This window comes from Sebastes umbrosus, chromosome 14 (genome assembly GCF_015220745.1).
Source record: "Sebastes umbrosus isolate fSebUmb1 chromosome 14, fSebUmb1.pri, whole genome shotgun sequence".
NCBI classification, from domain to species: domain Eukaryota; kingdom Metazoa; phylum Chordata; class Actinopteri; order Perciformes; family Sebastidae; genus Sebastes; species Sebastes umbrosus.
This window is the reverse complement of record NC_051282.1, coordinates 24,396,360-24,423,038: the sequence shown is the minus strand read 5'-3', so window position 1 is coordinate 24,423,038 and position 26,679 is coordinate 24,396,360. Positions and strand designations below refer to the sequence as shown.

At 42.4% G+C, this 26,679-nt stretch overlaps 1 protein-coding gene and 1 long non-coding RNA gene across 11 annotated transcripts in view; one reads left to right on the top strand and one right to left on the bottom strand.

The window, feature by feature from the left end:
• dnm2a (dynamin 2a) overlaps positions 1-25,452 on the top strand; it is a 35,535-nt gene extending 10,083 nt beyond the window's left edge. The window contains exons 4-22 of one of the 10 annotated variants that reach the window (XM_037793276.1): positions 1,852-2,055; positions 2,994-3,092; positions 3,174-3,334; positions 3,422-3,564; positions 4,269-4,404; positions 5,619-5,686; positions 6,267-6,405; positions 8,437-8,523; positions 9,449-9,519; positions 11,542-11,595; positions 12,239-12,290; positions 13,556-13,588; positions 16,135-16,245; positions 17,981-18,090; positions 18,223-18,334; positions 18,918-19,082; positions 20,281-20,504; positions 20,777-21,040; positions 24,522-25,452. In XM_037793276.1, coding sequence (XP_037649204.1) covers positions 1,852-2,055; positions 2,994-3,092; positions 3,174-3,334; positions 3,422-3,564; positions 4,269-4,404; positions 5,619-5,686; positions 6,267-6,405; positions 8,437-8,523; positions 9,449-9,519; positions 11,542-11,595; positions 12,239-12,290; positions 13,556-13,588; positions 16,135-16,245; positions 17,981-18,090; positions 18,223-18,334; positions 18,918-19,082; positions 20,281-20,504; positions 20,777-21,040; positions 24,522-24,552 — 2,264 coding nt within the window. In that variant the 3' untranslated portion in view covers positions 24,553-25,452. Of the gene's footprint in view, positions 1-1,851; positions 2,056-2,993; positions 3,093-3,173; positions 3,335-3,421; positions 3,565-4,268; positions 4,405-5,618; positions 5,687-6,266; positions 6,406-7,019; positions 7,159-8,436; positions 8,524-9,448; positions 9,520-11,541; positions 11,596-12,238; positions 12,291-13,119; positions 13,364-13,555; positions 13,589-16,134; positions 16,246-17,980; positions 18,091-18,222; positions 18,335-18,917; positions 19,083-20,280; positions 20,505-20,776; positions 21,041-21,395; positions 23,727-24,521 lie in introns of those variants that run through there. The other 9 variants (XM_037793272.1, XM_037793273.1, XM_037793280.1 and 6 more) reach the window with 9 other exon arrangements.
• On the bottom strand, positions 15,954-17,308 carry LOC119502355. Its single transcript, XR_005210050.1, has 2 exons — positions 17,043-17,308; positions 15,954-16,548 (listed from the first exon to the last, which is right to left on the bottom strand). It is a non-coding gene; the product is annotated as an uncharacterized LOC119502355 (long non-coding RNA).
• Positions 25,453-26,679: the final 1,227 nt, after the last annotated feature.

The window sequence follows — 26,679 nt, the reverse complement described above, 5'->3', positions numbered from 1 at the left end:
TGATGTAAACACTTTTTGCTCTTTGGCTCATGTAAAGGGCATTTTGCATGTTATATGACAAGATATACCATGAGAGGAGATGAATTTGTCAACCATCAGAGACTGTTTATACCGTGCCATATATCCCTTTTGATATTTCTGGTTGTATTAAGGGGATTGTATCAAATCAATATAGTGAAGTATCTTGATCTGTCAGGTATTTAATTGAGTTGATAAGCCAAAAGACAGACATTGATATCTGGTTATTTTATCCATATATAATTTCTCAGTTGAGTTTAGCAAAATTGATATATATCACAATTAGGGTTGTCAATCAATTAAAATATTTAATTGTGATTAATCGCACGATTTTCCGTAGTTATTTGTGATTAATCGGAAATGAATCGCACATTTTTTTATCTGTTCAAAATGTACCTTAAAGGGTGATTAGTCAAGTATTTAATACTCTTATCAACATGGGAATGGACAAATATGCTGCTTTATGCAAATGTACGTATATATTTATTATTGTAAATCAGTTAACACAAAATTATGACAAATATTGTCCAGAAATCCTCACAGGTACTGCATTTAGCATAAAAAATGCTCAAATCATAACATGGCTAACTCAAACAGCTGTCAGTGTGTCAGTGGGCTGACTTGACTATGACTTGCCAAAAACGGCTTAAGGAATCCTAAGGACCTTAAGGAAAATGGCCATACCATTTTTTTCTCGCCAAAATTTAGTGTAAGTTTCGAGCGTTATTTAGCCTCCTTCGCGACAAGCTAGTATGACATGGTTGATATGGCTAGCTTTAAAACTTAGTCCTCTACAACCTCCAAAAGGTCAAATAGTGACCGGGCCCGACGGTGATTTTGAAGATGTTAATTTAAAAATTGCAAGTTGCATTAATGCGTTAAAGAAATTAGTAGCGTTAAAACAAATTTGTGTTATCGCGTTAACTTTGTCAGCACTAATCACAACATACAGTATATCATATTACTTACACCATGATGACAGATCCGTATTGTGCTCTTTTCTGAGTCGTGGAAGTTTTAACAAGTTCTGCCCCTCTCTGTTTACAAAATGTGTTCTCCAGAGAACTGTGTTAGATATCAGAAAAAAACTAGATTGTTGTGATTTTGGCAAAACATTAAAACACTGAAATGTGTTTTTTTACTCCATCACTGAACGGCTGTCACAAACTATCCTATTCATCTCCTCATGGGAGCCGTCGTGGGGAATTCGCCGTCAAGTTTGACATTTCATGTTTATTTCTTTCAGTAAATATAACACTTGTAAGTAATAAAACTTCTGAGGGGCTTTTTATGTTTTTATGAAGTAAAAAAACCAATTAGACATAGTTTTACAACAGCAAGTGTCTGCCTACTCAAGAGTCTCGTACACGAGATGAAAGCTTCCCGTACCGCCACAGACGCCCATTAAAATGTTAGATTGAGGCTGATGTCTGTTGGAGGTTTTTATGAAAAGGGAGGAAAATGGAAGTTGACAAATGCATAAAAAACATAGGACTGTATTTATCATGCCATGTAAAAGAACATATTAACAACACTATGAATGAATAGGCTGTGTGTTTTCTCAACACAGAGATTGCCCTTTTATTGAGAATGCTCTAGATAAATCAAATATTTGTTTGTCCCACATCCATCACTGCCTGGATTTCCAGTCAAATCAAGTATCAAGTTAATGATGTCAAATCAAACAAAGCTGTCTATCTAGTGTGCGGCTTGTTTATCTAGTGTGTAGGCTTGTTTTGTAACACAACTCTGCCCTCAGAATTATTTACTTCACCTCTGCTGATGGAAAAGCATCTTATTTGCGTTTCTCATTTTTACGACAATGTGACTCAGTGCTGAACCTGACCCTGATCGACCTCCCGGGAATGACCAAGGTTGCCGTTGGAGACCAGCCCGTAGACATCGAGCACCAGATCAGGGACATGCTGATGCAGTTCATCACCAAGGAGAGCTGTCTGATCCTCGCCGTCACCCCTGCCAACATGGACCTGGCCAACTCGGACGCTCTGAAGATCGCCAAGGAGGTGGACCCACAGGGTGAGCAGCACGTAGCTGTGTCTAGTAATTCAGAAGTCAAAGAGCACAATGTAACACAGAAAAATAACATTAAACATTGCATATTATGATATCCATTACTTCTTATTAAATCTGCTGCTGCTATTTGGTCCGTATTTCTGTTATCTGGAAAGTCTTTTTAGCTGTTTCTTAAATAGACTAGGGCTCCAGACTAACTTTTTACATTGGTTGCACTGGTACATCTAACTTTTTCATTTAGGTGCACCCAACAATTTTCACCGCATTTACACCGTATCCACATGTTTACATATTACGTTGGTATAAGAGCAGCGTAGTGTAATGTGTGCATAGCGAGTGTGAGGTCAAGTGACAGAGAGAGATGCGTTACGAGCAGATCAGATGTTTGGCGATCATCGGAGCAAAACAAAATTGCAGTTAAGTTCTCTCCTGTTATTAAATGTACAGTAGTTTCACACACTCACACTTTTTGCCCTTTCCAATTGTGAAATGAATCTGGCGCCATGTTCTGGGTTACCCCCGCCGGTGATGCCTGTCTGGGCTGGGCCGTTCAAAGCCGGGGACAGGTGTAACGGGCACCGCAGCATTTTTCTTCACAAAAAACAAACACTAGTTCTCTTCATTTTGAATTACCGGTATGTTTTATAGTTGTGATGTTGCTCAAGGGCGCGGTTTGACACTTACACACACAGACAGAGACAGAGACAGACATGGTGCTGGCACCGGTGTAACCAATGAAAATATTTAGTCGCACTCAACAGATTTTTGGTTGCACTCTGAAGCCCTGCAGGCCTCCGCTAGGAAAAGGTCAACGACACTGACGTAATTATTCTGATCATCATGCATCATATTCCTCTGTATTATCCTGTGAAGGAAATGTGATGGTGAGAGGTAATAAATCAGTTCAAACTGATGTAGTTACGCTTTATAATTTTGTGCAGGTCTGCGTACCATTGGTGTTATAACAAAACTGGACCTGATGGACGAAGGGACGGATGCAAAGGACATTTTAGAAAATAAACTCCTGCCACTGCGTAGAGGTGAGGATTATACACACAAATACACATTCACAGACTTTATTTTTTTAAATCCAGAGTGACAATTTGTGTTGTTGTCTGCAGGCTACATTGGCGTTGTGAACCGCAGTCAGAAAGACATTGATGGGAAGAAGGACATTCGCGTTGCTCTGGCTGCAGAGAGGAAGTTCTTCCTGTCCCACCCTGGCTACAGACATATGGCAGAGCGTATGGGCACACCGCATCTACAAAAGTTACTCAACCAGGTCTGCTATCAAGTGTTTGTTGTTGAATTGTAAAATGTAATTTTCTCCCTACCATGCCATAACAGTACTCCCTCTGTCTGTCTGTAGCAATTGACCAACCACATCAGGGACACTCTGCCTGGTCTGCGCAGTAAGCTGCAGAGTCAGCTCCTCTCCCTGGAGAAGGAGGTGGAGGAGTACAAGAACTTCCGTCCAGACGACCCAACACGCAAGACCAAGGCCTTGTTGCAGTGAGTGCATCTGACTATTGCTGCTCATAACAATGCAGCATACATGTTTTATTTACAGTAGATAGCTTGAAGGTGATGTAACTCGTGGCATCCATATTGGATTCCCACTGCGCTGGGCTACTGCCCCTGAGAGCAGATATTTGCAAGTTATGACTCAACGGTTTCAACAGTGTGAACATGTGTCAAACTCGATGGCCAAACTCCAGCCCCTCGCAGATTTTGATCCTGCCCCCACATCCATTTTAACCTGACCCTGTCAGACGGTTTGTTACACAGAACCATCTGAGAAGACATCATACGAAACTGTTTGGAAAAGAGTAGGCACTTTCAAAAACTACTTTGGAGATGATTGGATGAACCATCTGTCAGTCAAACGAACGAACGAACGAAAGCGAAACCTGGGCCTGGAGGTTGTGATATTAACATTAATCACCTTCATATCTTGCTTATTATTGTAGTAGTAGTAGTAGTAGTAGCAGCAGCAGCAGCAACCCACTAATGATGTCAAAACAAACTATGGTATTGAGGTTGACTGCGCTGAATCATCTCATATTCACTATTTTAGAGTAAAGGGAAGGGCTGCCAAGATATGATTGCATTAATGAACAGTACTTTATGCAGTGGATCTCCAGGAAGGCTCTCGCTGTAGTTGCAAGGAGATCATTAACACCGGCCACGTGTCTTTTATGCTTGACCCTTATCAGGATGGTGCAGCAGTTTGGTGTGGACTTTGAGAAGTGCATCGAGGGCTCTGGGGACCAGGTGGACACTAATGAGCTGTCGGGTGGCGCCAAGATTAACCGGATCTTCCATGAACGCTTGCCCTTGGAACTATTCAAGGTTAGTGTGCTATAAAGAGCAGCGATATGTTGGGCATTATCTATATTAGGGATGTCACGATACCAGAAATGTAGTAGGGGATACCAATACAAGTGAAATTCCACGATTCTCCATACCCAATTCAATACCACAGCATTGGAGCTCCACAAACTGCCGTGACAGCTAGCTAGCGCCTGCCGGGGTTGCAACCAGCCAGCCCGGTAGTCACGCTCACAGAGCGCTATGAGCTGTCTGGAGCTCTGTCAAGAGACTGGTCTGTAGACAAGAGGCTTTTATTTCTTTGTTGACGGATGGTTTGTTTTAACATCACAACACAAATGGCCATTATAAAGTAAACTAGAACCTGTGATTTTCTGCCTTTTTGGAGTTGAAAAGCTCCATAATCACCCGTGAGCGTAGCTCGCTCGAGAGCCGGCCAGTCAGTGTCTTATAAAGTAAACAAACCTTGGTCATAAATAAAAAATACAAAAAAACAAAGTTGTATTTTTCGATAATATTGCAATAGTGGTGAGAGTTTGTTTTTTGTCCAGTGCTTTAAGAGCTTGTTTAAAGGCCAAAGCCTGGTCTAGCATACTGCAAAATAAATTGCTTTAACTGTATACAGTGTATACTGTATACTGTATACTGTATACTGTATACTGCATACTGCATACTGCGTTCTGCAGTAGTATGTATAATATCTCAACGCCTGTAGGAAATTTCTTCAAATTTTGCACAAATGTCCACTTGGACTCAAGGATTATCTGATCAGGTTTTGGAGGTCAAAGGTCACTGTGACCTCAGAAAAATAAATTTTTGTCCATATATCAGGAATTTATATGCTAATTATGATAATTTCATACAAATGTCTAACAGGATTAAATGATGAAGTGATGACATGTTGGACAGACATGGATGTAAACTGCAACTTGACTGGTTGGCGGAGGCATACAACCGTGAGACGGTAATTCTAGTTTACAATCTAGCGTTATCAGAGAAATTTTCTGTTGTCCCCAGGGCGACGAGGCGCTGTAGTCTTGAGCCCTGATCCCCGTTACCTGCGGTATTGTAGAAAAACGAGTACCGTCACGTTTTCAGAATTTTGGCATCGACGTGGTAGCGAAGTATCGGTTCTCGTGACATCCCTTACTGATATAGTGTTTAGGTCTTCACAAAGATTGAAGTATTGTTAGGTTTGTTAAAGTATCACTTGCATCTTCTTCCCCGTCTCCCAGATTGTGTTTGACGAGAAGGAGCTAAGGCGAGAAATCAGTCACGCTATCAAGAACGTCCACGGTGTCAGGCAAGTGGAGCGGAAACAAAACACCTGCCAAAATGGTCACCCACAGAGCTCAATAAACAACTGTATTCTGTTTTTACACAAAACACTGCTGCACCCACATGCTGCGAGTTTCTCCCTACATGAAAGCCATTATTCTACTATAATTCAAATGTTTCTAATCAAGCCCTGCCATCACAGACTAACAGTACCAATTCAAAGAAAGTGTTTTCTGTTGTATGTGAAATGTATTTCCTCTGTTCTACTTTCCTTCACTGTTTCTTCCAATCCCCTTATCTCCCCACTGCAACACCACCCACTCCTTTTCTCTTTCTGTCTGCAATTATGAGGTTTAGTGTTACATGTATCTAAGTCCCCTGCTGCGCTAATGTTGTCATGTGTTCCTCACTGATACTCTCCTTTCTGTCATATCTCATTTGTGGTCGTGCGCTTTATTACATTCACACCGGGCCTTCTTTGGCGCTTTACCTTTCCTCCTCCTGTCCGGTACCCATCCGTCTATTCATCTGTTTTGTTGGCCAACATGTCCGTTAACTGTCCCATCCGTCTGCCGCTGTGCCTCTGTCTCTCTGTGCATCCTCAGAACGGGGCTGTTCACTCCAGACCTGGCGTTTGAGGCCATCGTGAAAAAGCAGATCGTTAAGCTGAAAACGCCCTGTCTCAAATGTATCGATCTGGTCATTCAGGAGCTCATCAACACAGTCAGGCAGTGCTCCAACAAGGTACTGCAGGTGTCCAGCATCTCCCGACCCAGCCAAGACACGGGGCAGGGGGCGGCCATGGGCGTGGCGGAGGGTACGCTGGCGCAGAACATTAGCCTTCCTCCAATATCTGGAAAACATCAGTTCTTGTATTTTAAAAGAAAGAAACGTTCTGTGCGGTTTGCCCTCGGCCCAGCCCAGCCCGATTAGCCCCGTGTGCAGGCAGCGCTGTCGTGTTGTGGAGTGTTGTGACGGGTGACGTGTCGTCGTGGATATGAGATGTTTCGGGGACTGTCTGAGCATCTCTGGTCTCTCCTGGACAAGCTGCAGGTCTCATAGCTCAGTAAAACATGTAAACTGTAATTTGACCGTGAGCTGGAGGTGATATGACCATCTCTACTATATTGACATAGTTTCAGAGGAACTAGCTTGTCAGGGAAGAGGATGTGAAAGACCTGTGGCTTGTCCTCCTCCACTGCTTGATTTGTCTGTCAACAACTAGAAATGACTAACTGAACAAAGTCTTTCTTCTCTTTTCTCTTTCCTGGCTGTCCCCTTTTTTTTCTCTACTTCCTTTATTTCTCCCTTTCTCTTCAACCACAACAACATGCAATCTGACCCCCATGACCTTTCAGAACGGGGCTCTTCACCCCTGACCTGGCTTTCGAGGCGATAGTCAAAAAGCAGATCCTCAAACTCAAAGAGCCCAGCCTCAAATGCGTGGACCTCGTGGTGTCCGAGCTCACCGCGCTCGTCATGAAGTGTGCCGTTAAGGTAACCAGGGATAACACCTGCTGGGATGATGGCATGAACAGAGAAGGGATTCCTTTTCTTCGTAAATGTCTTGTCTTCCTAGTAAAATGGTCACCCCAGTGAAATTAGTCCCATCGCCACCCATGTCATCCGTACCCGCTGCTTCCATTGTGTGTATTGTCCCATCCCTCTGGAAGTCTCCATACCATTCAGATTGACTTACAAATCATTGAAATTTTAAGCATAACTTAAAATTTCCCTCAGCCAGCTCCCACATGCTGCTTGACTTCAGCATCAGCTCATTAAAGTATTTTTTTTTTTAACCTCCACATTGCTTCCTCCCTCCCTCCCTCCCTCTCTCTGCCCGAGACCCTGTCAGTCAGTCTGGGCAGAGCAGAGCCCGGCGACGCTCCCTCGCTGACCCACATGGCAGACTGACACTCCGCTATGAGCTGAACCAGATGGAAAGGGAGTGATCTAAGGGGGGGGGGGAGATGTGAGTGCAGTGGCAGCTTGAATGGTTTCCATAGCAACGGTACTCCACTGCCATCTTGTGGACACATGAAGGCGCTGCACACCATGAAATGATTCAACATACACACACAGTAACCCGACCATCCTTCCCCTCTGTTTCTGGAGTTTACCTCTGCCTCTGTCACTTTCCCTTCTCATCCAGTCTTCACTAATATTATTAATACTATCAAAACTCTACCATCAGCTAGAGATGACAGGTTTGAATGTATTGTATATTTGGACATTGCTGTGTTTAAAATACAGAGTTAGTCTGATGGTAAAAAATACGCTTTGCTGCCTGCCTCGTCCACAGCAGTACATTGCTCACGTGTGGTAACTCCTGTCTGTTTTTCCAAACTGGGGGCGTGCCGACCATCATCTACTGTAGGTAATATACTGACTATGGTTAAGTACCTCATACAACCCCACTTCAAAACACCCAAACTATCCCTTAAAGGCAATGACAAACTTATAGCATTACCACCTTGGTTCTTAATTAATGAAGTCATCCCTGGCTGATAGTAAACACCCTATTATCACCTTGTAGAACAGACCGTCACTGTGTATTTAAAGTCTGTTTTTATGTGTGTGTTGGTTTGTGACACTGAAATGTCACTTGACTATCTCTTTCCGTTTGCTTTGTTCTCTACTTATTCTCACTTCTCACTCCTGTTTCTCTCTGATACCTATTGGTAAGTCTTAACTAAGCTCAAGCTCACATGTAAGTGTGCGTGTTTGTGTGTGTCTCCGTTCAGTGCTGCAGTTGTGTGTTGTGTTGCCTTTCAGCTGAATTCCTACCCCAGACTGAGAGAGGAGACTGAGAGGATTGTCACCACCTACGTCAGAGAAAGAGAAGGGAAGACCAAGGACCAGGTGAGCTGCTAGGATGTTCATTAAATGGACTCTCGAGCACGCAAAGTGCTCTCAGGTCAGCCTTTGATGTTTGAAAAAATACAGTTAAGAGCTGCAATTTACAATTCATATGTAGCCCCACTTCAATGGTGAGATGCTGGTGAGCCCTACCAAGTTAGTTATCGTGTAAATGGAGGACGGGGACAAGATGTCACATAAGGTGAAGTGGGCGACTGGCGCCTGAACACCCACCGTTAGCATTGTGTCATCCGGCTTTGACAGTCTCTGCTTCTGCTGATCCTCCAGCTGCAGCATAAGGACAAAAAACATGTGCATTGTGTGACCCTTCAGGTATCAGATATGTTTTGCTTTAGCATTTGTCCAATGGAAAACAGTTTCTAGCTTCACTAGCTTCAGAACATAACAAAATCTAAAATGTTTTCTTTCTAGTGTGTATATGTTTGCACTCCCTTTAGTCTAGTTGCAGTTTGGGGCACACCACGGTCACATGAACGCGAGTTTACTCAAGGAGGCTGTAAAGGCGGACGAGTCGGCGTGATGACATTTAGTAGTCTCATTTAGCCACTTGTTAGCAACCGCCTTTTTTAAGACTCGTAAAATCTTTGAAATTCATAAGTGTGATATTTACTGATCTCTTCAGATTGTGTTAACCATAGACCTTATCTCAGGCATCTAGCTAAAAACCCATTGACTATGAGACGAGGGAACCTGAAGTGCTAAAATGCGAACTCATTTCTGGGTTTTTGGACTCATTCCTGCAGCACTCTATATACAGTAGCTATGTATAAATCTAACTCTAGATGTGTTTTTGTTCAAGTGTGAAGTATCGGAAGTGAGAGGTAACACTTTCTCCTTTGTGCCTTCTGTAAGTGGTGTTTAATTGAGACGCCTCCATGCTAATCATGATTTTCTGCCTCTAATCAAGGTTCTGCTGCTGATTGACATTGAGCTGTCCTACATCAACACCAATCATGAGGACTTCATAGGCTTTGCTAAGTATGTACCCCCCCCCCCCCCCCCCCCCCCCCCCACCTTCTCTAGCCCAACTTACAGCTTGTTGCCGGGTGACCCCAGTCTCACGAACGATATTGTGATCCCCATTAACTACTCGTTGTCTGAGGTGCACTTGTGATTCCGTAGCTTTACAAAGGAAAAGACTTGTTATCCTTTAACTCTCATCCAGCATTTCCAGCTGCTGTTTCATAAACTTAACAGAATCACCAGCACATCGCTGCTACTGAGTCAAAGTGTTGCTGCTTATAATTAGCCACATGTTGTAAACTGCGGTGCATCGGTGTGATGTAGCATGCCAATTAGTGAACCAGCCACATCAGAGCATGCGTCTCCCTGTGGGGGAGGTGGATGCCACGATGATCAAGGTCGCATTAGTTGCCCCCCCCAACCCTCCTTCCTGCATGCAACAATGCTACTCACACTCCAAACAAAGTCAATGAAGCATGCTCAATTGCTTGACAGATAAACTTCCTGTCTGCTGCAGGCTGTTTGACTGCCACTATAAAGAATGCTTACTGTACCAATGGACAGACTGCATTTGCTCGTAGCTGCTGTTGTGCACTAGAAACTCATTTGCACACTGCAAGGCACTCACTGTTTTTTTTTTGTGGTTAATCTCTAAGCAGTTTAGAGTTCGTGGTTGAATTCACGTAGTCCCCCTGGTGTAGCAGTTAGCATGTAGTTGAGTCAGTGGAGCTCCCCTCCTCTGTGTGGGCCGTGCCCATAGACTGTGTGTATAGATGGACGACGTGTCTCCACTTCCTCCCACTGTACAAAAGTGAAGACAAAATATCCCGGATAAGTCTCAACCCCTTTTTTATAGCATCAAATCCCTAATTCAAACCAAACTTACCAAAAAACTAACATTTGAACATCAGCTTGATAAGAACTACCTAAAATGACAGAAACCATCTTTGGGAAAAATGTATTTGACGTGTACTTTGACGTCTTAGTTTGGCCCGTGCCCTCTCTGCTAACATGTAGGTGGTTCCCACCATAGTTTCCTTGAAGCCCCTTCTACTTGTTTCTAAGAAAAGCTAATACCTCCCCTTCCCCTCCTCCCCCCTCCCCAGCGTCATCACCCTAAAAACGAAATGACAAATCCTCGAACAAAATCCTCAGTTTGAATTACGTGATTCAGTGCATTAAATGAGTTAGTCTTTTTTAATTAAATCAACTTTCTTGAATGAATAGAACTCAAATTAATTTACTATAGTGTTAGAGCCTCAATAGATGTTTTGTTATTGTGGTTAAATAAATGTAATTTATGGTGTTAAGAGTGCTGCTAAGCCTCCCCCTTTATACGCCTTCCTTTGAGTGCGTCAAGCGGGAGAACAAATAGGTTTTTTGACCGCAATGAAAACGTTGTTTTTGAAAGGCTAAACACCAACAAATATGGATTGCAGCAGAATATTTAGTTAGATTTATTATTTATTATTTATTATTTTTTATTTATTTATTTATTTATTTATTTATTTATTTATTTATTTATTATTATTATTATTATTATTTATTATTACATTATCAGTATTACATTATTTGCTACTAAGTAGCAACAAATATAAATCTTTTTAAGTAGTTTTATATTCAGACTTTTGTATAAATTATCCAGCATGGTGTTATTATGACTTTAGTTATACATGTACGAACCTAAGTTTGGCAACCACAGAGCAGACAAATCCTGGCGCACCCACTGTGATCTTTGGTACTCCCCTAAGGGGGGCCCAGACCCCATGTTTGGAACCGCTGGCCTTTACTGCAGCTGGCCAGCGATCGTTTTGGCTTCACTTTTGGGGAGCCGTCATGTCGTCCATCTTTATATACAGTCTATGGTCGTGCCGTTGACCGAGTAACAAAGCAAGCCCCCGTGTGTGTGTGTGTGTGTGTGTGTGTGTGTGTTTGTGTTTGAGGGTTTATGTCGAGCCTCTGCATGGCCAGTGGATTGTTGTAATGTATCGGAGGTCAGCTAGAGCTGTTTAATGGTTCTCATGACGTCACTTTCAGTCTTGACTACAGAAGGCTGGATGATGGTAGCCCCCCAGGGTACGGCAACAACAGGTGGGCCAACAGAAAGGATGTAGGGTTGTGTGTTTGTGTGTGAGAGAGAGAGAGCGAGAGACGGTTTGACCCTCCATGTTGTCCAAATTCCTCCACAAGCCACTTCATGTATGTCTGTAGTAGTATATTTGCATCAAAACCAGACAGTTGATTTACACGAGAGACTAAAAGCTATAAAACATATGAAACATAATATTGTAAATTAGGGATGCACAATATGTACCTCAACCGATAATGGTAAATTATTATGTATTATTCCGATAACGAAATTGAAGCCAAATTGCTTTCATTGACTTTTGGTGACGGTATGCACCTTTTAAAGTTTGTTTACGATCCGCAAGTAAACACAGAGGAGAAGAACAATGAGTGCAGCACGCTGACCAGAGACCCAAACAGGTCGTCGCCGGTGTGAATGTTTTTAACAGTTTCAGAGGAAGACAACATGATCGCTATTTGCAATACGTTTTGTTTTTTTTACTAGAAAAAATAAATGAACATTTTGTTAACAATAGTGATGTCAGTTAGATTATTAGAATATTATTGGAACAGAAGTGACATATGAATATTCAGGGTGTATATTTTAGACGGGTTGTGGTGTCAATTATATTTATTGTTGTTTCTTTGTTTCTTTGTGTGATGACAGCGCCCAGCAGAGGAGCACTGCTGCTAATAAGAAGAGGGCCATACCCAACCAGGTACGTTTTATCACTCAGCTCTGGCCTTTTCACCATTTTAATCTCCCTCGATGTCTCCCATTACCAGCCTCTTAGTCAACCATGTGAATATATCTCATTCCAGCAATGATTTAGCCCACAGCCATTAATCTGTCTCGACCTATCCAACTGTTAACGATTACCTCCCCCGTACATAATATTTACTACCGCTTGTACCCAGTCCCATTGATTTCTAATCCTCATATTGAACTGACTTTGTCCACGATACTGTAAAGCTGGTGCTTCTCCTTTTATGTTTTATTCAGACCGATATTTAGCAATTTATGTTGAATTTTCAATGTGTGTTTTTAAGCTCCTGGTTATAATACTGCTAATCAGCGTCAGAGATCGCGGACTCAGTTGAGGGGAGAGTTGCCTTAATGAACTTAAAGGAGTCTCCGCTTCCCTGCTTTTTCTGAAACCAGCATTTGTTTCCATGGCTGTTAATTAAGTGCTGTTTGCATGGTGTGACCCAGGCATGTTGTTCCACAGCAAAGCAACAATTAATCACAGAGTTATGTTGGTTTGTTTTTATTGCTTTCCCCCATTAACTCACCAGCATCTTGTGTATTGAAATTCAGAATGTGCATGGACCTCGCACCTGTCAACTGAGCAACAAATATGACATAACCAAATTGTGGTATACTTGAAGTAATTCTAATTGCATGTAACTCTCTTGCTCTCTCTCCTTCTCTCTCTCTCTCTCTCTCTCTCCTGCCTCTCTTCATCTGTCTTTCTCTGGTTGTCTTGTGGATTATTGCTTTCTGTTTCCTCCTGTTGTTGCTCCCTTCAAACCTGTCATTCCCACTAGTTCACCCTCTTCTTTCAATCTTTTCTTGAACTCTCATTCTCTGTCTCTTACTTCCAACTCTCCACTTTCTACCCTTTTCCCCTCCTCTCTCTCTCTCTCTCTGTCTCTCTCTCTCTCTCTCTCTCTCATGTGTCCCTCATCTTTGCTTGCTTGCTTTCTCATTTCTTTTGGCTTTGGTTTTACTGGCCCTCCTCCTTTGCTTTAATTCCCCCTCCCCTTCCTATTACTGCAGGGTGAGATTCTGGTAAGTACCCCAAAGATTTAAAACCGCACCCTGCCAGGGGGGGGCAGCAGGGTTAGGCCATGCAGAAGGACTGAGGCCATCACACACAGGTCAGCCAATGTGGTTAGGGTGGAGAAAGACAGAATGCTGTGAGATAACTGCAGCGTAAACAGTCGAAACCTCGCCGTAATGAGATGTTCTACCCCTCTGCAGCTCGGCGGACTGGGAGAGGGCCAGGAGGAGAAGGTAGAGTCTCCGGACGGATCAAATTGATATCAATTAGCACGCAGTTACCAGTAATTTGGAACTGACTTAACAGTAACACACGGCAGGTTTGCTCTCGTAATTCTTGGTTTCATTTTAATAAGACAGTAATTGTCTCGGGCTGCTACTAACATTTTACTTTTTCTCCACCAAATATTTTAATAATTTAACACCCCAGAAAAGATTAGGTCTCTTTGCAATGCTGTGTTCTCTATTGAGGATCACATAGAGAGAGAGAGAGAACTGGGAAATCTTCCACCACTGACTGTGAAATGGCGTCAGTACTGATGTCTTTGGGTTTATACCTCTGCTGCCGCCTCATGCGTTGTGACTGAAAAGTTTGCCTTGTGAGAATCATCCTAAATGTCGGTCACTGGGGACAAAACAGGGGAGGGAGCGGGGAGCGATTAAATCAGCAACACAGTAAACGTTTTGATTCTTTTAACATTTTCTTTCCATTAATTTCTAGTGATTAAGTGCATGTTAAAACACTTTTTATTCCTACTAAAAGTACTTACATATCCAAAAACCCACCTGTCTCCACATCTCAATTTCTGTATTCAGAGCTGATCAACATTGTCTGTAGTGTTTTGTGTGGTGACTGGTCATGGCTTTGGGATGTTTTCCAATGATTTAATCAAAATTCCTTGTTAAGATCTCTTTGTTTTCATAACTTACTGACTATCTTGACTGATTTTAAATTGGCATGTTTCATTATAGTCATATTATTTTCCTTTTTAAATCCTTGTAGTTAATCTCTGATGTAATCGCACATCTTTCATTAACCGCTTGCAACATTTCAAATAGTGTAAAAACGAAAGCATCCCATCGTTTCCTCTTTCTTAATGTCAACTTGGTTGCAACATTTCCAGCTGACATTTAATATAGGGAATTTGAAACTTGACATTATTTCCTGGCCAAGGCAAACAACATGTTTAGCTTCTATGTGCGTGCCTCCTCTCCCGTGTTTATGTTGGCGCTTTTGAACTAATAAACCTTTTTTTCCCCTCATAACTCACCCCAGTCCTGTGCTGGATGGAGAGGGAGTACAGAAGAGAGGTTTAAAGCAGAAATGTACATTTTCTCTTAGCTTTACTCAGCACAAGAGTACACAGATAGTAGTTTCCCCCATTGTGCCTGAAATGCATGGGGCTCTATGTGGGAAAAATGGACATAGTAGCTAAGAAGGCTCCTCTAAAACTCATGGCCTATTTTCCTCAGAGTGATTCAGCCAACTCAGCCTCTCAGTCTGATGTATTTGCTCCCTCTCCATCTCGTCACTCTAGATTTCTGCCCCTCTATGAACTCCAGTAGATCAGCTAGCCATTGCAATCTTTTCTCCTCCATTACTCCTTTGTCTTTTGCACTCACTTCTCCCCAGCTTTAACTTAAAAAGTTCTGCATCCGAGTCCAGTTAACCCCACTAACCCTGCTTTTTAAAAAAAAAAAACTACTAGCACATAGGCTAGCTTTTACTGACCCGCTGACACTGACATACCACCGCCGACCTTTGGTCTTTGACTCTGTGTCGAGGTGTCTGGACACCATCTGGTCCTGTTTGTTGGTTTAAGTATTTGTTTTCTGTTGAGTGAAAAAGACCATTTGATGCTTTTGTGTACATTAAGCCATATTACACACCGTATGTCTTCCTGTGCATGTTACTCCATGCTGTTTACTCAATAAGTTTCAATTAGGGCTGTCAATCGATCGAAATATTTAATCGTGATTAATCGCATGATTGTCCATAGTTTATTGTGATTAATCGCACATTTTTTATCTGTTCAATATGTACCTTTAAAGGGAGATTTGTCAATTATTTAATACTCTTATCAACAAGGGAGTGGACAAATATGCCTGCTTAATGCAAATGTATATATATTTATTATTGGAAATCAATTAACAACACAAAACAATGACAAATATTGTCCAGAAACCCTCATAGGTACTGCATTTAGCATACAAATATGCTCAAATCATAAGCATTGACTTTCCCTAAACTGCATGTGATTATCATAAAGTTTTTCCTCACCAAAATTTAGCGTAAATTTGGAGCGTATGTAGCCTCCTTCGCGACAAGCTAGTATGACATAGTTGGTACCAATGGATTCATTAGGTTTTCTACTTTCATATTATACCAGTATCTTCACTCTAGCTTTAAAACTGAACCCGCTGCTCTCTAAAAATCACAAATGCGTTTATGGTTTAAAGACATTAGTGGTTAACGCGGTAACTTTGACAGCCCTAGTTTCAATCCATACTTCTATGTCGTAGTGCATATGTAAGTAACATTAGACTCATAGACACACAAATGTTGAATATTAAGATAAAAATGTAAAAGACAACTGAATTTCCAGTGAGCCAGCAGGTAAGCAGGTAAGATTTTATTAGTGTCTGTCACATCCCAGTAACACTTAGAGGGCCCTCATATCACCTCATATCATAAGCCTGATTGACAAAGTTGTTTTCATCCGTCCTCCTGGTACCCCTCTCTCTCCCTACCACCGCTTTCTCTCTCCCTCGCTGTGCAGGTGATCAGGAAAGGCTGGCTAACCATCAACATCAGCATCATGAAGGGAGGCTCCAAGGAGTACTGGTTTGTCCTGACGGCGGAGTCCCTGTCCTGGTACAAAAACGAGGAGGTGAGAGGCATTTCTGTTCCATTGCTGTATTTCACCAGACACTGGGGATGCGGATAGCTAAGATAAGATGCTGCATTTTGGCACTAAACTAGTGTGAATTCGGTGTCATCTTCACCCACGGCGGTGGCTCGGAGGTGTGTGCGTCCCAGCCCAGCCTAACCAATGTGCAGACTACTGTTCAGCTGTAGCCTGATGAACAGGTAGTCTGAACACTGGGCAGGCGGGGGGGTGAGGAGGAGGAGGAGGAGGAGGACTCCGATGGGAGGAAGGACCCTGAGGTCATTGCGGCTGCAGGTCGCTACCCTAGGACAGTAGGACAGAGGGCACAGAGAGCAAACATTATCCCAGTGAAACAATTACACACATGAGAAAAAGCCACGTATATGTAGACACAGAAAAAGTCTGATTTATCAGGACCCGTACTGCTGAAACGCCACAATACTTTTTACCTTATTAAACATATATTATTCCAAATAAAGCTACCCTTCATAACGTTGCGTTCAAGCGATTCAAACAAATAAATCCAGACACGGTTAGACTGCATTCCCTCCTGGCTAAATAACTGCAGTGTGTGCACACTCGGCAAACTCTGCTCTACAGTTTATTTAAATTAGAGACCTTTTCGACTGTTGTATTCAGGGACTTGGAGAGTAACTTTCAGTACAACAGGCATGTCAGTGCACTGATGAATAAAGTTTACGTGATCTAAAATCAAATGATCTAGTTTCACAAGACTGATTTAACTAGATTTAACATTTGTCTACAGTGGTTATAAGTGCAAATAGTATTGTACTTACCGCTTGATCTTCTCGCCCAGGCCTCAGTCGTATCCATTCTCCCAGCGAAATAAAAAGAGCCTGTAAAAGATACCACTGCTAAAGATGAACCCCAGTCCAGTGTGTCCAAACACCAACTGGAAACGGTGCATTTCTTTACGTCGGGTCGCCTTTTGCGGAAAAAGCAAAGAGAAAGAAAGAGAAGGAGCGAGGGAGGATGGTGGAGGCAAACTGACGTGGCAGGCGGGCTGAAATGTTCCAGCCGGGATCTGACTTTGGAATTTGCAGGAAATCGTACTGGGTTACGGGGGCCGGAGGGGGGGTGTGATTGAGTGTGTCTGTGTGTGTGTGTATGTGTGTAGGCGCATGAGTCCTCCTGTATGTTTTAGTGTTTGTGCACTTGGTCATATCTGTACGAGTGCATATTTTTGCACCCACCCAAATGATACGTGTTTATTCAATCCTTTCAAGCTTGCGTATGTTTGTTGGCGTTGCACGTGCAATTAAGTATTTTTCTCTGTGTGTTTGTGTGTGTGCATGCGTGTGTATATGTGTGTGTGTGTGTGTGTGCGTGGTGGGGGCGGGGGATTGTGTGGAGCTGCGAGTGATGTAACCGTTGGACCCGCGCCGCTCTCTGTGTTAGCGCAGACGTAAACGCTTCCAGATGTCTCAGCTCAACAGTGAAAGCTGGCACCCCATCCCCCCCAGAACTCCCTCATGCTCCTCCTTTTCTTCCTCTTCTTCCTCCTCCTCCTCCTATTCCCCATCATGCATTTCTCCATCTCACCAGCCTGGTTGTGGTCCACACCAGAGGACACGCATTCCATCATGTCTACTCATTGGTGGAGAACTGTTTTCATCTACCAAAATATATATACTCACATTTTGAAGATATAACTTCTTTGTGTTGTATATTCCAGGTAGTAAATAACCCTTTTCTTCTATCTGCCTCATGCTAGGAGAAAGAAAAGAAGTATATGCTGCCCCTTGATAACCTGAAGCTCAGAGATATGGAGAAAGGCTTTATGTCCAATAAGCACATCTTTGCAATCTTCAACACCGAACAGAGGTCAGGTTTCTATTATTAAGTGAATGCACATGTACCTACGTTTTGTGTGCATATATGTCCTGTACCACACATGTACTGGCTTAGCCTACACACTCACCAGCACTTGTGTTTGTCTTTTGTTTATATGTACAGGAACGTGTACAAGGATCTTCGCCAAATAGAACTGGCCTGTGATTCTCAAGAGGACGTGGACAGCTGGAAAGCGTCCTTCCTCAGGGCAGGAGTTTATCCAGAGAAGGACCAGGTATGTGGTTGGAAGGGTGGGGCTTTCTGCTTCTATTAATTACTTAATATTAAATTGGTCATTAACCCTCTGGGGTCTGAGCCGTTTTTTTTTCTTATTACTGGAGCCTCGACATATAAAGGTGTATAAATTCAGTACTGTAAGGCACAAGCTTGTGATTGGAGAGGAGAGAGTCAACATGTCTGCCAGAATCCTCATTCACCAAAACAGTAAAGTTCAAGTTGTTTGTATAGTTGGTATTAGATAAATAAGTACATAAAACATTGAATTATTGAATCGAAGAAGATTACCAAGCCCCTGGATGGTTTATTAAGAACAAGTAATGGCGGAACGGTGTGCTGCAGGACAGTTTTTAAATTAAGTCGCTACCCACATCCGTTACAGAGATAGCATTAAAGGCATGAAGTGAGTGCTTTTGCAATCGCAGGCGACTGAGGCGTTCCCAGAGGGTTCAAACACGCACCTCTGTATTTCTTCTGTGAACGATTTTGAGACAAAGAGAGCAACTATGAAAATGTATTTATGATATATTTATACTTCATCTGTCTTGTGTGTGTGTGTGCGTGTGTGTTGTTGTCGTCAGGCGGAGAACGAAGATTCTGCCCCTGCGGACACATTCTCTATGGATCCTCAGTTGGAGCGGCAGGTTGAAACCATCCGCAACCTGGTGGATTCGTACATTGGCATCATCAACAAATCCACCAGAGACCTCGTACCCAAGACCATCATGCATCTCATGATCAACAATGTGAGTGTCACTAAATCACTAGATCAGCAACAGCCGCGTTCTGCGCGCTAAAATTACAGATGTTCTCAATGGAGTCAGGAGGCTTTCGCGAGAGCATAGATGGATACAACGGCTTCGGTTCGCCGTCTGAAGGAACTGTCTTACGGCAAGATGAAGCGGTGAAAATATACTAAATATAGCGTACACACACACTCATATTGATTTTTTTTTAGGTGAGCCTTTCTTTTAGGTGGCTAAAATACATTTTGCTGCCGTCCCCGTCCACAGCAGTACATTTCTTTGCTTCAGTGCGGTAACTCCTGTCTGCTTCTCCAAACTGGGGGCGTATTGACTGTCATCTACTCTAGGTAATACACTGACTATGGATAAATACCTCATACAATCCCACTATCCCTTTAAGGCTGTGTGCTATGCAAAATGCTGGCAGTAGTTAGATCTCTACCTAAACAATGTAAATGTGAACATCCGGTCTTGCAGGGCTCTACATAGCCTAAAGCGTGCACATTGTAGTTCTGCATGGTTCCCCTCCTACTTACCAAATAAAGTAAATTTTTGTTCAAACTATGTAAACTTCTATGTATATGTGGAGGTAATATACCATTAGCTATGTATACTGACAGTTATTTTACCAATTATCCTGTAAATGTAGCATCCTACATGACTATATTCTTTATAAAAAATAATCAAGGCACCTGATAAACCAGAGATCTGAGCTTGGATCACATAAAGTGCTATTTAATTAGGTTTAAATGTCACCGTAGAGCCGTGCAGAGTAGCGCTTCGCTTTCTTGTTCATTTTTAGTAGCAACAGCGGTCATGAATTTCATGTTCACACAAGGTCATAAACTTGAAGACACTAATTAACAGGATTTATGGTGCATGCTCACAGTGACTTGTCTACTGTCCATTTATTAGGTTTTATTATTGTGGTGAGCTCACTTGATGGCTTCCAGCAATCCAGCAGCTACACACACACACACACAAAACCAACACTTTATGTCCACTGGGCAGCTCCTTTCCCATGGTTTTATAATATTTTGTTTAAGGATCAAATACCTTCAATCAATACATTGATTTTGCTCTCGTGGTTGAATTTTATAATTTATGAACCTTCTGATCATTTCACTTTCGGCTCCTGCTGCACCACATCTTTTAGCGATGTAAGTTACCACCTTCTTTGTTTTAATACTATGAACAGGCAAAGGATTTCATCCACTCGGAGCTGCTGGCCTACCTCTACTCCTCTGGCGACCAGAACAGCCTCATGGAGGAATCGGCTGACCAGGCCCAGCGCAGAGACGAAATGCTGCGCATGTATCACGCGCTCAAAGAGGCACTTCACATTATTGGCGACATCAGCACCAGCACCATCTCCACCCCGGTACCGCCGCCCATAAATGACAGCTGGATACAAGAATCCAGGTGAGATAAGGATTAACTAGCTTTTTCGTTGAGCTCCAGGTATAACAGCTGGAAAATACAGTATCTAATAACATAGTGGTTCTCAACCTGGGGGTTTACATCGCCTGTACCAGTGGTGTAATTTGCCTCAGGATAGATTTTGAGTGTGTTTGTGACAAAGTGTGCGTGGACATGATTTCCGGCGGGTCAAATATCTCTCTACAGGAGAATTAATGTGATCTTTAAGGTGATTATTACGATGTGAGTTTCATTAAATCGTATCCCCCTCTCAGCCCGACCCCTCAGCGCAGGCCGCACCCTGCAGCCCAACCGGCCCCCAGCCGTCCGCCTGCTGTCCGGGGCCCGACACCGGGACCACCCATGAACCCTTCCCCCGCCTTTGGAGTTCCGCTCAACCCCTCTCCCGCCTTCGGTGCACCACCAATTCCCTCTCGCCCAGGCCCACCCATCAACGCTTTCAACAGCCACCAGGATCCCTTCAGCGCTCCCCCACTGATCCCCTCCCGGCCAGCCCGCATCCCACCCGGTGTACCCAGGTACGACTTCCTGTTATGATGTGTTTGTTGCATATAATACGGTTTTTGCTGCACTGTATTTGTAACGTTATGTCACTAACATGTCATCATCCTCTCTTTTAAGAGTCACAGGCATGGTTTGTCTCAAGCTCACCAGTTGTCCCATCTAGATATTTAATATTATTTCTTGGCATTCATTCTCCTCTCACTCACTCTTTTTCTCCCTCTGTCCTCCTCTTCCCTCTTCTCTCTCTCTCTCTCTCTCTCTCTCTCTCTCTCTCTCTCTCTCTCTCTCTGTCGGGATGTTTTGGTTTCTCCGCTGTCTCTTTGTGAGCACGTCTCACTCCTTGTCCTTTATCTTCTCTCCCCGTTGCAGCCGAAGACCCCCTGGCGCTCCTTCTCACCGGCCCACCATTATCCGCCCTGCCGAGCCCTCCCTGCTAGACTAGACCTGTGGCCAAGTGTGTGTGTTTGTGTGTGGGTGTGTGTATTCTGCACACTGTAAAGGCCAGGGGCGGGGGGCTCGAGGGGAGGGGCCGACTGATAGCGGTGCATAACATGCATCGTCCAGCCGTATTAATGTCTCTTCAAGCAATGTAATAAGCTGCTAATACCATCTTTATCAGTGCACATGAACAACAGAAAGCCCTTTAACCACTTGAATATTACATTTGACTGCTGTGGATATAAAACCCAGCTCATCTGTGGGATGCATTGAGCTTCTATCAATAGGAGATGATGTATCAAATTCAGTTCAAGAGCTTTTTTTTTACAATTATAACTGGTTTATGTCTTCTGACGAGGTTCCCAGCAGAAGCTCATTAAATAACTTATTAACCATTACAAGCTGGCTTTCCTCTCCCCTCCCTCCACCTTTTTAGATCGGCCCAAGTCTAGATCTCTGTGTAATATACACACTTAACCTGTTGTTAATGTTTTACTGGGTATTTCCTAACTGATTCATACTGAAAAACATGTTATTTTTGGTGGTGTCGATTACATTTTTCCCCACTTGTGTTATTTTATTTGAGTGACTTTGTCCTTTTTAATGAGCGTCATAAAAATGTAGCTTTAAAAAATGAAAAAGCAAAGCATAAAAAGTCACAGGATCTGATAGAGTAGCTTCATCCCCCCTCCCTCCTTCCACAATGAAAAGATGTCAGCCAGATTGACCATTATAATCCAAGCACTTCTAGCCATGTAGCCTTACAACAAGCCACTCACAATAACGGGGATGTTGTAGTCCGTTACCAGAACACTATGCACAAAAAGACTCGGGAGAGGGGAGAGGCTGACGGCTGTCTGCACTTTGTGAGATGCTTTCTCTCCAGTAATTCCGCGTTGAATTATAATCCCTTTAAGTCTCAGTTGAATCCCGACGAGACCTTCAGCCTTCGGGTAGACTTTGTTCATTCCTGGATTCACATAGAGCAGAGCACACAGCACAGTTTCCTCTCGGAGAGGATAAAACTCGGCGAAGCGGTCGTGTAGTAGACAAGGACGTGATTTAGAGTATAAAGATGGTATTAAGCATTTAGGAGTTGGCACATCTCTTTCTGGGCTTACTTGTCAGGGTTTATTATTCTGCTTCCATGCATTAAAAATATTGTATATAGCTGGCCTATACTGGGGGAGTTAGCACTTGTATCCCATTTAATCGCAGGGTTGATGACAAAAACTATTCTAATCAAAGCCCAACACGTTCAAAATGTTAGTCGTCGTATTAAAGGAAGCACCAACGCTTTCATTTCATAGCCTTGGACGTAGGGAAAAAGAGATCGGTCATCTCCTGATGCGTTATTTATAACCGGGGGGCATTTTGTCATTTCTTTTGATGTTTTTGGAGCAGCTCTGTACAACTCGGCTCCAAAGCTTCTCCTGGACTTTTATTAGGGGTTCTGCTACAGGGATTAAATGTATTCTGGGAGGGTCTGGACACAGTCTACACAGCTGTGATTATATGATGATGAATATCTTTTGATTGCTCTTTTGAAGGTATTTTGAGGGGGAAACTGGTCAAGTGGGGAGTGACGCTGGGCTACTAGGATGTTTTCTATTTTAGGTTTGATCAATAGTGGTGGTGAGCAGCAGGTGGAGGGAGTTGTGGTGTAATATGAAAGCACACTCTGTCTTGAGAAAGCTGTCTAGACTCTTTTCTCACCACAGAGGATAGACATACAATTAGCCGACCTGACGAGACAAAGAAACTGTAAAGAATTGTCCCAAACCACAGACTCTTGAGACAGAGTGTGCTTCTTCTTCTCCTGTATTTCTCTCCAGGTCGGGCTTTCAGTGACAGCGCCAGAAGGATTAAAATAATCTTTGAATACAGCCCTGAATCTGAATCTCAAATCTTCCACAAACCCCGCTGGAACACAAAAGTTTGTGTGATCAAAAACTTGTTATTGGCCAAAGTCCCCTTGTGCCTGTCACTCGAGCCTGTCCTTGAGAAGCCCAGTCTGTATTACGTAGGTTGTGGTTACACTGCTCTGCCTCCTTCCTCTTTCCATCCCCTCCCCCCTGTCTGGATCTGGTGGAAGGGGTCGGAAACCAACCTGTAAAAAAAATCCCTTTTCTTTTATGTTTTGCAAACCCTTGTCAAGTGCCTCTGTAGCAATTAATTGATTTGAATAAACAACATGAACTGATTTTAGGATGGAGAGTAAATAAAGAGGTGTTGTGTACAATAAAGGGACTGGCTCTGGTGGTTGGTGTCTCCTTTTGTCCTGTGTGATGCACTTTCTCTTCTCTCTTCTCTCTTTTCTCTCTCTCGGAGATAAGGTAGCGTCCCTCTTGGTGTTCCTCTCCTCACTTGCCTCCCCTCTCTACATCTAAACCAATATACACTGACATTAGATGTTCCTATGGCAACCCTCTACTGTTTCAGAGAGGCTCAAACAACAGTCACCGTTCTTTACTCGCAGTAAATGTAAAGTGACAAACAAAAACAAATCATAGTAATAGAGAGTAGTATGAATCAATATTTACACTGCCTATAAAATGAATTCACCCCCCTTTGTTAAGTTTTCATGTTTTGTCTTTCAGCATTGAGTCAAAGTAGATTTAATGTGACTTTTTTACACTGATCCACAGGAAGAGACCCTGTAAAGCAGCAGTGGGTAGAAATGGAGCAAATGTGATTTAAAAAAACCCGTTATATTTATAAAATGGTCACTATATCCTGACAGTAGTGCATAAGACATGTGCCTCTGTGTCCTCCGGTGTCAATCAGAGCCGAGCTGGAGTCTGGAAGTATTTTTATTGTCACAATACCCCAAAAGCATAGACAGCCCCGTTCTGTGCTAAATATGCTCAAGCATTAATTAAAAAAAATCCAGGTATAGTGTCTTTATCTTCGTATGATGGTGGAGGATGATCTCGCCAACAGATTGCCTCATTACAAATGGCCTCGCTGTTCCAGTAACTGGCTCCTGCAGTATTTCCTGTCAAAGTGCATTTCACAAGGTCAAGAGATTAATGTTGGTTGATTGTTCCTGAACAGGCGCCCAGCTCCCCGTCGAGACCAGTGGTGACCTCGACCAGCGTGAAGTGGCCATGAAAAGACTTCAATCCATGACAGCAGCAGGACTACAGAAGAACTACACTATCTTATATTCAGTTCACTCAAAAAGAAAAGCTCCAACAATGCTTTTATTATTAGTTAATGAGGCATCAAACTAAGGAAGTTATTTCTTCTATAGTGAATGTTGTCCAAAATAGTTTTGTACACTAAAAATGTTTTAATATTTCCACAGATTGTCAGAACCAAGTTGTAATAGTGGCATTAAATTTAACACTTTAAAACTTTTATTTGAGATACACTAGGCTATAAGTCAACTCTTATACCAGATACAGTGCAAAGTCATAACGACAAGCCAATATGAGAATGTTGAAAAGAAGTTTTATTATTATAATTGTAGTATGTGTCAAGAAAAATGCCTTTCAAGTGGTGGAGCATGACCACTGAGAATGTCTTATGACAGAAAATGTTAATGAGGAAGTTTCAACACAGTAGTGGTATAGTAGTAGTGATTGAAGTGCACAACAAGTACTGCGATATGTATGTTTTTACCACTAAGTGCAATTGCATGAACCAAATAACTGCAATGCATCCAAATAATGGCAACGAAATGAATGTTTCAGACAAAACTAACTCTCCGTCTGCATGAATTTACTGATTCCTGTATATTTAATCTCCAGATGGAGAAACTGATCAGGGTGATTGACTGTGTGAATACTTTTTTTTTTTTATCAGTACAGATTTTAGATGTGATCTTTTTTTAAACAGCCTGAGGCTTAGTAAAAAAAAAGTGGGCTAAACAGTGGGTGAGGTTTCTGCAATATTTTTGTTTTGTTTTGGCTATTGGCTTGATAAAACTGCCTTGAGTCATAAATGTGTGTCTGAAATTCAATAAAACAACATTCAGTGAGAACAGCTGTGGTTTTCTAGCTTCCCCCAATGACATTAATCACAATCGCGAGCCGAGCACAGTCACAGCTTGCTAGCGAGGGAGACACAAAGCTGCCAATCATGAAGTCTCAACCTCTTTTTAAAGCATCAAATAACTAATTAAAACCAAACTTAACAGAAAAATTAACACTTGAATAAACATCAGCGTGATAAGAACTACCTAAATACCAAAAATGACAAAATCTATCTTTAAGAAAAATGTATTTGACATGTACTTTGACTTTTTAATTTGGCTAATGTCCCACCCACTAACATGGAGGAGGTGGGACTTATGACGTGTACTGCAGCCAGCCACCAGGGGGCGATGGAGAGATTTTGGCTTCACTTTTGGGGGGCTGTCATGTCGTCCATATTTATGTACAGTCTATGATATTTATGTATATTTTATGTATGCACAGTATGTGTTTCTGTGTGCATATTACAGTACTAATAAATCACTTAATGTGATTTCCATTTGACTGGAATTCAAAATTTCACAAACATCATCAATGATGAATCACTTTTCCAAAAATTTTGAACTGCCCCTTTAAATGTGCTAAATGCCAGATTGGATTGATGGTGCCTTTACATATTATCGTGTTTACCGTGTTCACGAGAAGAGTCCACATGAACGCCCCCGTCCTGCATTATGTTACACACTTGCTAGCTTGCTAAATTGTTAGCCTTTATGGCTTCTAGTAAACAAACAGTAGGGAAGTTATAAATGTCATGTGGCCCATAAATCCACAGGAAGCGATCTGCAAATGCGCAAATATCATTCCACGAGTAGAAATAGATGCACAAATGCGTAGATATCACTTTACATGTAAACCTTAAAATACGTATTTACAGAGTAAGTTATGCGTATTTGCAAATCGCTCTTCATTTTTGTGGATGTGAATTTACACAAATACAAAAATACATGTTTGTGGATAGTGAAATATTTGCAGATCATGATACATATTTGTCGAATGTCTTCTGTGGATTACAACTATTAAAGTCCAATAAAAACTTCCATACTAGATTGCCGACAGTATCGTTAATATTGCTGTTTAGCAGCGGTGTTCTCACGACTTAACCACTTGAACGCAAAGCATAATTGTGTACACAACTTGTTATAAACAGGAGTTAACGAGTTTCACTTGAAGGCACCATGAGAGCAGTAATATTGCTTCCACATGGCTCTCAACATGGCAACATAGCTGAGCCG